At 51.0% G+C, this 13,801-nt stretch overlaps 1 protein-coding gene across 3 annotated transcripts in view; it reads left to right on the forward strand.

Annotated features, from left to right (window-relative positions):
- Nucleotides 1-11,582, forward strand: part of ZER1 (zyg-11 related cell cycle regulator) — a 30,960-nt gene extending 19,378 nt beyond the window's left edge. For all 3 annotated transcript variants that reach the window (XM_026009452.2, XM_026009453.2, XM_072741524.1), the window contains 8 exons: nucleotides 1,912-2,127; nucleotides 2,901-2,942; nucleotides 3,103-3,222; nucleotides 4,172-4,287; nucleotides 4,715-4,903; nucleotides 5,882-5,979; nucleotides 8,043-8,145; nucleotides 9,887-11,582. In XM_026009452.2, the coding sequence (XP_025865237.1) occupies nucleotides 1,912-2,127; nucleotides 2,901-2,942; nucleotides 3,103-3,222; nucleotides 4,172-4,287; nucleotides 4,715-4,903; nucleotides 5,882-5,979; nucleotides 8,043-8,145; nucleotides 9,887-9,944 (942 nt within the window). In that variant the 3' untranslated portion in view covers nucleotides 9,945-11,582. The remainder of the gene's footprint in view (nucleotides 1-1,911; nucleotides 2,128-2,900; nucleotides 2,943-3,102; nucleotides 3,223-4,171; nucleotides 4,288-4,714; nucleotides 4,904-5,881; nucleotides 5,980-8,042; nucleotides 8,146-9,886) is intronic.
- Nucleotides 11,583-13,801: the final 2,219 nt, after the last annotated feature.

Consider the following 13,801-nt stretch of genomic DNA (forward strand, 5'->3'; position numbering starts at 1 on the left):
GAAAAATATATAATACATCCACCTTTTTAAAATTTTTTTTTAATTTTTATTTATTTATGATAGTCACAGAGAGAGAGAGAGAGAGAGGCAGAGACATAGGCAGAGGGAGAAGTAGGCTCCATGCACCAGGAGCCCGATGTGGGATTCGATCCCGGGTCTCCAGGATCGCGCCCTGGGCCAAAGGCAAGCGCCAAACCACTGCGCCACCCAGGGATCCCTACATCCACCTTTTTAAATTAAAGAAAATTAGAGAAAACCAGAATGTTTTAGCAATAGGGACCTGGAAAAGTAACATACAATCCATCCACACAGTGTGAAAAAATGTCCACTGCATATTGATAAGTGAAAAGTTTTGGACCAATATATATAATATCTTTTTTTCCGTCTCCTCTCCCCCAAGTATATATTTGCATGTGCATAATAGAAAAATCTAGAAGAATGTGCACCAAACTTTTAACAGCCATTACTTCTAGGGAATAAAGTGAGAGACTTTAACTTTTCACTCAAATACTACTACTTGAACTTTTATAGTGAATAAGTATTAGCTCTTGTAATTTAAAATACATTTTTTTTCTCAAATTAAAAAATATATGTATATATTTGGGGGAAAAAAGAGATAACTAAGGGTGATACATCTCTAAATTACATAATTAGGGATGCCTGGGTGGCTCAGCGATTGAGCGCCTCCCTTCTGCCCAGGGCATGATCCTGGAGTTGCGGAATTGAGTCCCACATCAGGCTCCCAGCATGGAGCCTGCTTCTCCCTCTGCCTGTGTCTCTGCCTCTCTCTCTCTGTGTCTCTCATGAATAAATAAATAAATAATTTTTTAAAAGAAATAAATAAATTATAAATTATGTAATTAATAAAATACAAAGTTCTCCCCAAATCTAACAAGAAAGGATGGAAAGAAATTAAATTACAGGCAAATGCTCCGAGAATACTTGAAAAAAAATTTAAAAGCCCACAGACAACACCTGGGTGGCTCATCGGTTGAGCACCTGCCTTCAGCCCAGGGTGTGATCCTGGAGACCCGGGGTCGAGTCCCACATTGGGCTCCCTGCATAGAGCCTGCTTCTCCCTCTGCCTGTGTCTCTGCCTCTCTCTCTCTGTCTCTCATATATAAAATCTTTAAAAAAATTAAGTGGCTATTAGGTCTTGGATGATTTAAAAAAAAAAAAAAAAGAAAAGAAATCAAAGATGTCAAGCCGTGTTAGGCCTCCTACTCTGCCACTGGGACTGTAAACTGGTACAGCCACTTTGGCAAACAGTCTGGAGTCGTGGTCAAGTTGAAGACATGCACGCCATGTGACCCAGAAGCCCATGTGCATGGACACCAGGATGCATGCACGAGACATTGAAGTTGCCAAACACGGAAGCCCCCTCAGATGTCCATCAACAACAGGATGGATGAATAAATTGAAGCACCTTAATGCAGTGCCAAAATGAATGCTCTTCAGCTATTCAGAACAACATAGTTGATCTTGCAAACCTATGGTTGAACAACAATAAGCAAGATGCTAAAGAATCTTTCATACAGAATAGCGGGGAGAGTAGTTCTCTATAGTGGAAGATGGGCTGATGATGACTAGGAGGGGACCTATGGGGACTTCCAGGTGCTGGCAGTATTCTATTTTCCTGACCCAGGTAGTGGTTACCTGGTTGCTGAAAAGCTTGTTAGCATCATAAATGCTCGTAAAACTACACATTTGTGTTCTATGCCCTCTTATGTATGAAGATTATATTTCACTCTTTTTTTAATGTTCAAAAAAAAAAAAAAGCCTTAGAGTCTCCTCTTCCAGAAAGCCTTCCTAGACCACCACAGTTCTGGGTGATCTCACATGCCCTGAGAGCACCCCATAAAGCCCAGCTCCCAGTCTGACCCTGACTGCTTCACTTGTGTCCCGGCCCAGGTCCAGCGGAACTGCTGCCTGACCCTATGTAACTTCAGCATCCCCGAGGAGCTGGAGTTCCAGTACCGCCGGGTCAACGAGCTCCTGCTAAGCATCCTCAACCCCACGCGGCAGGATGAATCCATCCAGCGCATCGCTGTGCACCTGTGCAACGCCCTGGTCTGCCAGGTGGACAATGACCACAAGGAGGCTGTGGGGAAGATGGGCTTTGTCGTGGTGCGTGCCCTTGGGCTGCCCTGCCTCCCCTTTCTCCCTCCCTCCTAGCCAGCCTTTTCCAGAGCCCTCTACTGCATGCTGGATTTAGGCTAGACCAAAGAAAGACTCTCCTCACCTTGAACCTGATTTATGTCCCTGGAGATTTGCTCTGCCTAGAGCACACTGGCACCTTCTCCTGGCCACTCCAGCTGCCCATTGGGTCTCCCACCGTCCAAGCCACTCCTGGCTCCTCAGACCAGGTCCCCTGTTAGGTCTTTCTCACTAAGTGTCTGTTTAATATTGGCCTCCCCAGTGGGTTGTGAGTTCTGGAGGGAAAGACACCATCCTTGTTCCTTCTCCTGTCACACCATCCCCAGCATTTCCTAGTGTGCGGCCTAGGATGCACAGTGGAGAGGTAAGTATTTGCTGAAGAACAGAAGGAAAGAATGAGGAAGGAGTATCTAGCCTCCTCCTTTTACTTTGTCACTGGACAGGCTGGAGCCCACAGACGGGGGGGGTGGGCCCAGACCCAAAGCTACACGAGGAACCAAGGTGCAGCTGGGACTAGCACCCAGGCCTTCAGATGCTAGGGACCAAGTCTATGTGGTTTGTACCTCTTCAAACAGCTCCCCCAGACCAGATAAGGCAGATTTGGTCTCGTCAGGATGCATTAGCCAGGAGTAGAAGTGCTGACTCTCCTCTCTCCATCTTGGTTCTTGGGGGACAAGTAGCTCTTGAGCCAAGCCCTGCCTGTGTCCCCATTCCCCCCAGCAAGTTTTCTTCTTTGCCCACAGACCATGCTGAAGCTGATTCAGAAGAAGCTGCTGGACAAGATAGTAAGTCAAGTCTTCATGAAGCCACTCTGCCCTTCCCTAGCCTGAGAAGGGGTGGTTTGCCCCTGGAGGATACCCATATTTTGTCAGGGGATGCCCTCATGGGTGCCAGGGGCCTGCATGGCCCTCCAAGTGAACCATGCTGAGCACCCCCTCCCTTCAGTGTGACCAGGTGATGGAGTTCTCCTGGAGTGCCCTGTGGAACATCACAGACGAGACACCTGACAACTGCGAGATGTTCCTCAATTTCAATGGCATGAAGCTATTCCTGGACTGCCTGAAGGTACTGCCCATCTCCAGTGGCAGCAGCCTCCTTAACCACCCACATGGCCACTCTTCTATCCGTAGGCATCCTACCAGCCAGATCTATCAGCAACCCCTCTCCCCCTGGTTCCCACAGAAGGGCGGCAGGGGCCGACTTACAGGCCCACACCCCCTTAGAGCCCTCCCTCCAAGGGAAAACCCGGTCCCATCATTCTCTACACCAATTTCTCAGACTGCCCACAGTCTGGCTGGGGTCCACTGGACAGCATTCTGACCAGTAGGACAGTCTTTTAAAACTCATCCTTGGGGCACCTGCCTGGCTCAATTGGTAGAACATGTGACTCTTGATCTCAGGGTCATGAGTTCAAGCCCCACTTTGGGCATAGAGCTTACTTTTTAAAAAATAAGTAGTAGCAATTCTAAAAATAAATAAAACTTGTTTTCTTACTTTAGTTTTTATAAATTTTCCCTTAAACTAATATTTTGAGTTTTTGGCAAATAGAACCACATTTGTCCTAGTTGGAAGTTTATAGGTCAGATCTCGACTCAGCCTTTGATTTTGTAGCAAGGAGTCCTCACCATTTTAAGCCATATGGTATAGGGGATCCCTGGGTTGCTCAGTGGTTTGGCGCCTGCCTTTGGCCCAGGGCACGGAGTCCGTATCGGGCTCCTGGCATGGAGCCTGCTTCTCCCTCTGCCTGTGTCTCTGCCTCTCTCTCTCTCTCTCTCTCTCTATGTCTATCATGAATAAATAAACCTTTAAAAAAAATCCATACGGTATATACCCAGTGCTGTACTAGGTACACTAGAAGGTATGAGGGCAGGCTGTTGCTCCCCCCTCTTTGTCTGGTTGGAATGGCCAGATACCCATAAGGTTTCTAGGTTAACAATACCAGAACTTCAAAACAAAAATCAAACCAGACACTAAGTGCTAATTGAAGTGGCCCCATTGGCTCTCATTTTGCCAGGAATTCCCAGAGAAGCAGGAACTGCATCGGAATATGCTAGGACTCTTGGGGAATGTGGCAGAGGTGAAGGAGCTGCGGCCTCAGCTAATGACTTCCCAATTTATCAGTGTCTTCAGGTGGGTATTTCTTTCCTTTCTCTTTTTGCCTTGGCTGCCAGGATGTTCAGGGCTCTGGTCTGTGTTCAGCTGCAGCAACTGCTCTCTGCCTAAGTTTCTGTTAGAAATGTCCCCTTGCGTCCAAGTCCCTGCTCCGCTGTGTTGAGTATACTTGGACCCAAGCTCGAGCTTGTAAATAAACCCTCGTGTGTTTGCAAAAAAAAAAAAAAAAAAAGAAATGTCCCCTTGTGTCTACATGTGGTTTCTTTCAAGCCTCCATAAATGATCCTCTTGTAGCTGTGTCTTCAGTGACCTAAGATCTTTAGAAGTCACTTGGGTATGGATAATAGAGAAATCAGTGATACCTCTGGCATCTGGTCAATAAGCTGGGGTCCAGCAGCTGGGGTCTGAAGAGGGACTTGGAGGGAATTTTCTCTCTTCTTGGCAGCAACCTGCTGGAGAGCAAGGCTGATGGGATCGAGGTTTCCTACAACGCCTGCGGCGTCCTCTCCCACATCATGTTTGATGGGCCTGAGGCGTGGGGCATCTGTGAGCCCCAGCGAGAGGAGGTGGAGGAGCGCATGTGGGCAGCCATCCAGAGCTGGGATGTCAACTCTCGGAGAAACATCAATTACAGGTGCAGGGTGGTGTGTGGGCGGGGTCCATGGGGAGACAGGTTGCTCATGCCCAACAAGGCCTGGGGAGAGCCTCCTGCCTTCCTTCTAGTCCCCTTTTCAGCTCTCGCTGAGGCACAAAGCTCACGCACAGCACACAGCACACATCTTACCCGTAAGGCTGGGCACGTCTTTCACACACATCAACACCTGTGTGGATGCAAAGTTTGCCATTGACAAACATTTGAGACATGTTTACCTGTGGGAAGAAAGAAGAGGAAAATATAAACACACTCTAGGAAACAAAACAGAAACCACTCATGAGCTCGTTCCTGGAAAGAATCTCTGCTCACAGTCTGGCGCCTCCCCTCCCAGCAGTTTCCCTCTACTTTGATTTAATTGTTTGCAATGCAGCTAGTGTCAGGTCTTCTAGGGCATGGGTCTCTCTCCTTGTTCTATGACTGGGTCACTTTGTGGTGCGGATGAGCCATCTTGTCCTGATTGACACTGACATTGAAAACCCATATTGGGAGGATTGGACCCGTGTGGCTTTGCTGATGCTCTGGTGACAGCTGTTCCCAAGGAAATGTGAAGGGGAATCACCGGCCCAGGGGCTTTGCACGTACATTTTTCAGGCTCAGACCATGACTCCAGGTGGCCTGCAAAGGCCATTATAAGAATACAGTCACACTTCTGTTTCTCAGGGTACTTCTCCCTATCTCCCCAAGAATGGGTCTCTCGTCCTTGCCGAGCTCCTCTATTTCTATACCACCTGATCTATGTCCCTCCTACCTCCCTTACATGCCCATGCTCCTGACCTCTCTCACTTGCAAGCTCCCTCTGTGGAGCCTGAAGGCCAGATGCCTCTGCCTCTGCTGCATCCTACTAGCCTGCTCATGGGTGGCCTGTGGAACCCTCCAGGGAGGAGAGCCCTCCAACAGGAGAAGGTGCACTCCCCCACCCCCTGGCATTAGAAGTGACTTTGATCTCTCTTTCTACAGGTCCTTTGAGCCAATTCTTCGCCTCCTTCCCCAGGGCATCTCCCCTGTCAGCCAGCACTGGGCCACCTGGGCCCTGTACAACCTTGTGTCTGTCTACCGTGAGTACACACTTGCCCTTTGTTCAGACACAGGGATGCTCACCTGGTTGCGAGCCGACTTGTCCTCAGGGAGCTCATAACCCGGGTGAGAAGTTCTAAGAGAGGTGGCCCCGGTGTCTGTGCCTAGGAGCACAGCCCTCCCCTTTCCAGCAACTGTGGCATGTCCAGCATAATGGTGGGGCCTGCCTCATCACCAGAAGCAAGCCTAGCAGGCCAGACGGCCCATCCAGAGTTCCCAGATAGCTTTCTTAATGCTGCCTGCTTCCACATAAGTGAATAGTCAAAAATCTCTAGGCCTTCTGGAAGACAGAGTAAGACCAACTCAAAGAACTAACCCCTGAGGAAACAGACTTCCAAGGGAACAGGAGAAGACTTTAAAACAATTCTAACTTTTTAAAAAAATATTTTATTTATTTATTCGTGAGACACACAGAGAGAGGCAGAGACACAGGCAGAGAGAGAAGCAGGTTTCCCGCAGGGAGCCTGATGCAAAACTCGATCCCAGGACTCCAGGATCACACCCTAAGCTGGGTCCGACACTCAACCGCCGAGCCACCCAGGCATCCCCAATTCTAACTTTATTCCTCAAAGAGCATCCCATCCTCCCATAGAAGAGCCTGAACCATCCTCGGCCAAGTGGCTCTGGCAGGGAGAGAAAGAAGGTAGAGCACCAGGAGAGCTTGATGGCAGGACAGGTTTGACCATAGTTCTCTCTCCTACTGGTTATGTGAGGTTAGTTAACCTCTCTGGGCCTCAGTTTCCTCCATAGAATGGGGACAGGATTAAGGCCTACCTCATAAGATTGATGTGAAAAGAGAACCAGCATAAAGCGCCCAGCCTGGGGCCTGGATCCTGCTCAGTCCCGTTAACTGGCAGAGTGAATCAGAGTGCGGGCTCTGGGGGCAGATACCTGGCTTCGAACCATGGCTCTCCCACTTGCTGTGTTACTTTGAGCAGGTTTCTCAACCTCTCTGTGCCTCAATTTCCTCATCTTTAAAATGGGATAAAAATTGGATTTCTGTCGAATAAGGTATGTAAAGTGATTGGAACAGTGCTTGACCCATACCAACTCTTCAATAAGCATTACCCTTTTTCATTACTACTTAAGGTTAGTGTTACCAAACTACCAGCACCAGACCTCAGAGAGGCACTGTTGTAGTATAGACAAAAGAGCCCTGAGCTGAGACTCCTTTGGAGAAGCACCCAGAATGACTTTGGATGAATTGCTTCATCCCTTTGAACCTCAGTTCTTTCATCTGTAAAATGGAGAGCATAAACGTAGCTCTGACTACATAGGGGCAGGGGTGTTGGTGTTCCACTGAAATGCCCATGTTCTCCATGGAGCATAAAGCCCTGGATCCTGAGCACTAGAATGTGCTTTATTGGTGTAAACCGTAAACCATCCAATAATGGGAAGGAATGCTGGTTCCAACCTGGCTGGCCACCAGAATCACCTTGTAGTATATTGCTAAAAATACAGGGCAGCTCCAGTGGCCCAGCGGTTTAGCGCTGCCTTCAGCCCGGGGTGTGGTCCTGGAGACCCAGGATCGAGTCCCACGTCGGGCTCCCTGCACGGAGCCTGCTTCTCCCTCTGCCTGTGTCTCTCTCTCTCTTTCTCTCTGTCATGAATAAACAAATAAAATTTAAAAAATAAATAAATACAGGTTCCTGGGTCTGTTGATTCAGAATACTCGAGGGCAGGGCTTGGGAATCTGTATTTTTACAAAAACTTCTCAGGATAGAAGCCACTAGTTTGGGTGTTACTTCCCTTGGGGTGAGCTGTGGAAAGAAACGTGGCTGCATCCCAAAGTAGCCTTTTTCAAGGACTCACCCCTTGTTCCCCCAGTGGACCCAAGAATCCCGGCCCATGGGGCTGGGCAGACAGATGGTTCCCTGGTGCAGCAGCGCCTTCACTGCCCTCCCCCAGGCCTGTGTATCCACCCCCCTACTCCCTTCTCACCCCCACACACCCCCACCCCAGGGCATCCTTCGCAGCAAGGGTGGGTTCTGGGCCACAGGCTGCTGGAAGACCAGCCCTATCCCCTGTCTGCCCCTCCCTGCAGCGGACAAGTACTGCCCCCTGCTGATCAAAGAAGGGGGGCTGCCCCTGCTGAGGGACATGATCAAGATGGCAACTGCTCGGCAGGAGACGAAGGAAATGGCCCGGTAAGAGACAGCCAGTTTTTCTGCTTGCAGCCTCAGTGTGGGGGAGTGGGGGCCACTCGGGCAACTCAGGGTGAAGTGTGGAGGTGGATAGTGTACTGCTTTCCAGCAGGGGCCTCCCTCAGTGTCATTCGGCCACAGTGTGGCCAGAAACTAGCTCGCCCAGCTCCATGAGGAGCATCACTGCCCTCCTGTAAACTTCGTTTTCTCTTACTCCCAATGAATTCCATCCTCTCCCCCTGGCCCTTACCAAGTCAGGTCAAAATTCATCATTTTTGGCCAAAGACCTTCCAAAGAAAGAGAATACTGTGTGATAAAGTATATTCTAGAGAACTGGCGGGCGAAGGCAAATGGGTTTGCACAGGGCAGAGTTGCCAGGGCCAGCTGCTATGCGGTTTCACTCCCGTGCCTGAAACCCCATCATCCCTGATCTCGCACCAGTCCGGGTATGAGCGATTCTCAGGAATGCTGCATGTGGCATCAGCAGTAACAACCTTGCTTCCTCCAGGATCCATTCCAGAAGGGAGCACAGTTACATTGACCCCAGTTCTGAGCCCAGTGTAGTAGAATCAGGAGTATCAGGAGCAGGGATCTGGGACTCAGAAGGACCCAAACAGGGACTCACTGGGTTGTGCAGCATCTGCCGTTTCTGCAGTTCCTTTAGCAAAAGGCACTTCATAAACAATAATTGACAGATTCCTCTCAGTTTGAGAATGGTAAAATGAGTGGTTTTCAAATGTAATCTCCCTGAAGAATCACCTGAAAAGATGTTAAAAATGCACAGGCCCATCCTAGATTTTCTTTCCCAGTAGATCTGGGATTGGGGCCTGGGAATATTCATTATCAACAGGGATCCCAGGAGATTTGAGAAGCTGGGTAAGACTGACCCGTAACCTACTCCAGTTCCTCTGAACATCTCTGTAAGACCTGAGACATGTATCCCAGCTGGCCGGCTTGTCTGAAGGAGGTTGTGACACCAAGGGGAGCTCAGAAGTCATTCCGCCCATCCCACTCCTGTACCACTCTGGGCACCCCTTACTTCCTAAAAGGCAGTAGGCACCTCTTTAGCACATGGAGGCTGCAGTGAACACCACTCCTACCTCCAACCAACCCAAAGGCATAGCGTTGAGCCGGAAGGCCATCCGAGGTCCCAGGTGATACCTAACTGCAGTAGGGCAGTGGTTCTCAAGGGTCAGTCTGGAGGGGACACAAGACTGCGGCTCTGAGCACCAGTGGTGGTTCCCAAGACCATGGTGCTGGGCCTGGCCTGGCCGCGTGGAGGGTGTCAGGAGCCCTATTGCTGGCATGGCTGCCCCAGCCCCACCCGGACCTCCTCGAGATCGGGATCTCTGGGCAAATCTGACATGCAGGCAATTTGGAGATCACTAGTAGGCTGCCTGGGTAGGTAGGGGGAAAGTGAAGAAAGCAGGTGGTGCTCAAGAAAGGAGCAGAGAGGGTTGTAAAGGTCAAGCCTGAGCCATTTCAGGGGAGCCCCTAGCCAGAGAGGCCCTGGGGCTGAGAGGTAAGGAAGGGGGTCCCAGGGAGGAAGGAGGGGAGCACAGGGGCCTGATAGTATTGGTGGCCACAGGTGCCATTTCCTAGGCACTGGGCAGGAATCTCCTCAGTCAGTGTCAGCATTACTGTGGACATTTGTTAGCAAACCCATTGGCCTCATCAGCCAGGAGGGGCCAGGCCCACCGGACCCAAGACTGCCCTCTGATCCTCTCTCTCCTGTGGTCTCCAGCAAGGTGATTGAGCACTGCAGTAACTTTAAAGAGGAGAACATGGACACGTCCAGATAGAGGTCTCCACCCCTACGGCCACCACGGCTCTGGACCACAAGGCCAGGAGGAAGCTCTCAAGCAGCCCAGCTGGCAGACCCCCACCGGGGAGCCTCCCGCTGGATGAAGGGACACAGGGGGACTTTTGCACAACCGACGCTTTTCCTTAACATTAGTGAGATATATATATATATTATATATATATATATTATATATATATATATATATATAATTTTTTTTTGGTTAGGAAGTGTGAAGTTTTGTGTGTATGATTTCTGTACAAAAACAAAAGAAACACTCCTTGAGTCCCCGCAGCTTCCTCGGCCACCTCAAGCCCCAACTCCAAGCCTTCATTGCTGCCACTCACTCCTACTCCCCTCAGACTAAATGCCTCTAACGTTGTGAGTCTGGTCCTTTCCCAGTGACCTCAGACCCTGGCCTCGCTTCCCATTAGGAGAGGCAGAGGGCTTTTGACAGCCCACTCCAGCACCCCAACCCACCCGTCAAAGCCTGAGAACCCCATCTGGGCTCCTGGGTATGGCCGATGGGGTTTGGGATGAAAACCAGCCCCACTGGGCCTCCTGAATGCCTTGGTGCTCCAAGCCACGGGCCATCTGGGGCAAGGAAGTGAGTGCCCAGGCCCAGGCAGCCCCAGCCCCAGAGGACCCTCAGGAGCGGGGCTCCCAGGGGCCCCGCCGTTCTCTGGTCAGGCCTGCCTGAGGCCACGCTGCTATGGAGGCTGCCTCCTGGTCTCCCACCAGGTCCCAGGCTACTGAAGGCCCCAGCCCAGGGCTGGTCAGAACTCAGGCAGATTCCACTGCCCCTTCTGCCAAACATTTTCAGCACCCACCCTGGCCCTGGAAGCCAGCACCGCCAGGGCCAGGGGCTTGTTCCTTACTCCCCAGCCCTTCCCCTGCCCGCAGCACCCATGGTGCCCCAGCACCCCACCAGCAGAACTGAGCCGGCCTCATTTGCCATGCCCCCTCACCTTCCCCGCTGCCCGGAGGACCCCACACTTCTCTCAGGCAGGAGGTCCCCACTCCAGCTGGACCTGCAGCAACAGGCAGCTGCCTCCAGACCAGCACTGGGCACAGCCTGCAGTGGCCCCACGTGGCCCTTCTGAGCCCCTCTTCCCTGCCCCCAGGCTTTACCTTGGGAACCTCTGTGCTGTGTTTCAGAGAAGTATGAGCTACAAATGTATCTTGAAATATCTTGTGGTCCTCCCTTGACGTAACTCCGAATTGCTTCTCTGGAGACAGGCAGTGGTGAGGAGGCCCCTCCAGAACAAGGCACTGGGGAAGCAAGGCCGACTCTGCAGGCACCCCCTCGGGGATGACCTCTCTTCCTTCTTCTTTCCCTGGGCCTGCTTTTGGACTCTCCTGGCATTTCTGCCTCGTGACAGAACAGGCTGGATGAGCAGTCCAAGGGAGAGACACCAGGCCTTCTCCCCTGAAGTCTGTCCCTGCCAGCCCCGGGAAGGGGGCAGCTGCCCTGTGCTTCCCAAGCTCGGCAGACAGGCCACATCTGCCCCTCCCCTCCGTGTTCACCTGGCGTGAGCCAGTGCCTGGGCAGAGCTCACATCGCGTTGCTTTACCACCTGGGGCCTGGGTAAATGTACTTTGGGATGTCACAGAAATACATTTTTGTGCAAAGTGGAAAGAGCAGTGTCTTTTTTGCAAAAGGGGTGGGGTCAGGAGAGGGGCTGGAGCCATTTCAAGCACTGGGCCTTGAAGGAGGGGACCTACAATGGGGAGCATGCATCGGGTGGATTTGTGTGCCCAGCTTGGGGACAAGCGGCAGATGGGGCTGAAGGACCTGCCTCCCCTCATTCTCTGCACTCTCCCGTGCCCTGACACTGGGATACAGCTGCAGCAGCCCCACAGGCCACCTGCCTGGGGTGGTGCAGTCTGATGGTAGAGACAATGTTCTGTGTGAGCACGGAGCACAGAGAGAGCACCTCCTGGGGCCGGTAGGAGTAGAGTGGGGCCCTAGGAAACAGAGGTTAGTTGGACAACAGTGTTTCTGTGAGGGAAGGGCACCTTCAGCCTGAGCGTCTGACTCTTGATTTTGGCTCAGGTCATGATCTTGGGGTCGAGGGATCAAGCCCCAATGGGGAGTCTGCTTGAGATGCTCTCTCTCCCACTCCCTCTGCCCCTCCTCTCTAAAATTAATAAATAAATCTTAAAAAAAAAAAAAAAGACAAAGCTTCCAGGCTGGCTATGGGTGAGCTGCGGAAAGAACACTGTAGACAGAGGGCTCAGCTAGAAGGGCTTTACAGGGAGGGCAATTAAGCACCTCCCTGCAGCTATAGCAGAGCAAAGGAATTAAGGCACAAGCAGGGAGAGATGGAGAATTAGCTGGGAGGGTGGCTTTGCCCTCCAGGCTCCTGAGGTACTTTCAAGGCCGCACCCAATTGAGGAGAGCTGTTCCCCAAAGATGCCAGGTGTGTGTGCCTTGACTCTAGCCATGCTCCCCTGAGGCCTCTTCTCAACTAGGCCACAAACTTGGCCTATAAGAGCCCTACTACGGGCTCTTACCGCAAGTGATTTTGTCCATCTCCCTCCCCTACATTAAAACAACCACTTGGGCACCTGGGGGGGCTCAGTGGTTGAGCGTCTGCCTTTGGCTCAGGGAGTGATCCCAGAGTCCCAGGATCAAGTCCTGCCTCCGTTCCCCACAGGGAGCCTCCTTCTCCCTCTGCCTATGTCTTTGCCTCTCTCTCTGTGTTTCTCATGAATAAATAAAATCTTTAAAAAACAAATTTTACTGTTTGTCTTAGCCACCACCTGACCAGAGGGCCCCCCACACTACCCTGTCTCTGAGCATTTACTAGAAGGGGTTTACAGTTGTGAATCCTTCCTCTGTCCTTTAAAAATGTATTTGTGTCTCCTACAACTCAGGAGACCCGAAAGCCATTCCTTCAAAGAGGAAGGATCCAGAAGGATCAGGCCTCTGTCTTCCAGTCCCTGTGGGAGGACAGGCACCTAACTTCAATTACTGCCAGCTGGCACACACAGCTGGTCTACTCAGCATTACACTGACCAACCCTTGGTGATTTTTCACTTCTCTGAGACACTGCCGTTCCTTCCTGCTCCCTTTATTTATGTATTTATTAGATTTTATTTATTCATGAGAGACAGAAAGAGAGGCAGAGACATAGGCAGAGGGAGAAGCAGGCTCCCTGCAGGAAGCCCGATGTGGGACTCGATCCCCGCATCAGGGATCAAGCCTTAAGCGGAAGGCAGACGCTCAACGGCTGAACCACTGAGGCGTCCCTCCTGCTCCTTTTAAAACATCCATTCAGGGGATCCCTGGGTGGCGCCGCGGTTTAGCGCCTGCCTTTGGCCCAGGGCGCGATCCTGGAGACCCGGGATCGAATCCCACGTCAGGCTCCCGGTGCATGGAGCCTGCTTCTCCTTCCGCCTATGTCTCTACCTCCCTCTCTCTCTCTGTGTCTATCATAAATTAAAAAAATAAAAAATAAAAAAAAAAACATCCATTCAGGGACGCCCAGGTGGCTCAGCAGTTAAGTGTCTGCCTTCTGGCTCAGGGCATGATCCTGGGGTCCTGAGATCGAGTCCCACATCAAGCTCCCTGTGTGGAGCCTGCTTCTCCCTCTGCCTGTGTCTCTGCCTCTCTCTCTCTCTGTGTGTCTCTCATAATAAATGGATGAAATCTTTAAAAAAAATAAAAATAAAACATCCATTCACTTCTGTACAGATCAGAGTTGAACTCACTTTACACTGCAATAGCATATTACTGATTAGAATCTGTCCTTACCACTTTAGTGTCTGACTTTGTCTTTCAAACCAGCACAGGGCCTGACACATGGAAGCTGCAGAATGATTTAAGTGTTTCCATTCAGCATACTAAGTCAC

Source organism: Vulpes vulpes, chromosome 2 (assembly GCF_048418805.1).
Source record: "Vulpes vulpes isolate BD-2025 chromosome 2, VulVul3, whole genome shotgun sequence".
Taxonomy (NCBI): domain Eukaryota; kingdom Metazoa; phylum Chordata; class Mammalia; order Carnivora; family Canidae; genus Vulpes; species Vulpes vulpes.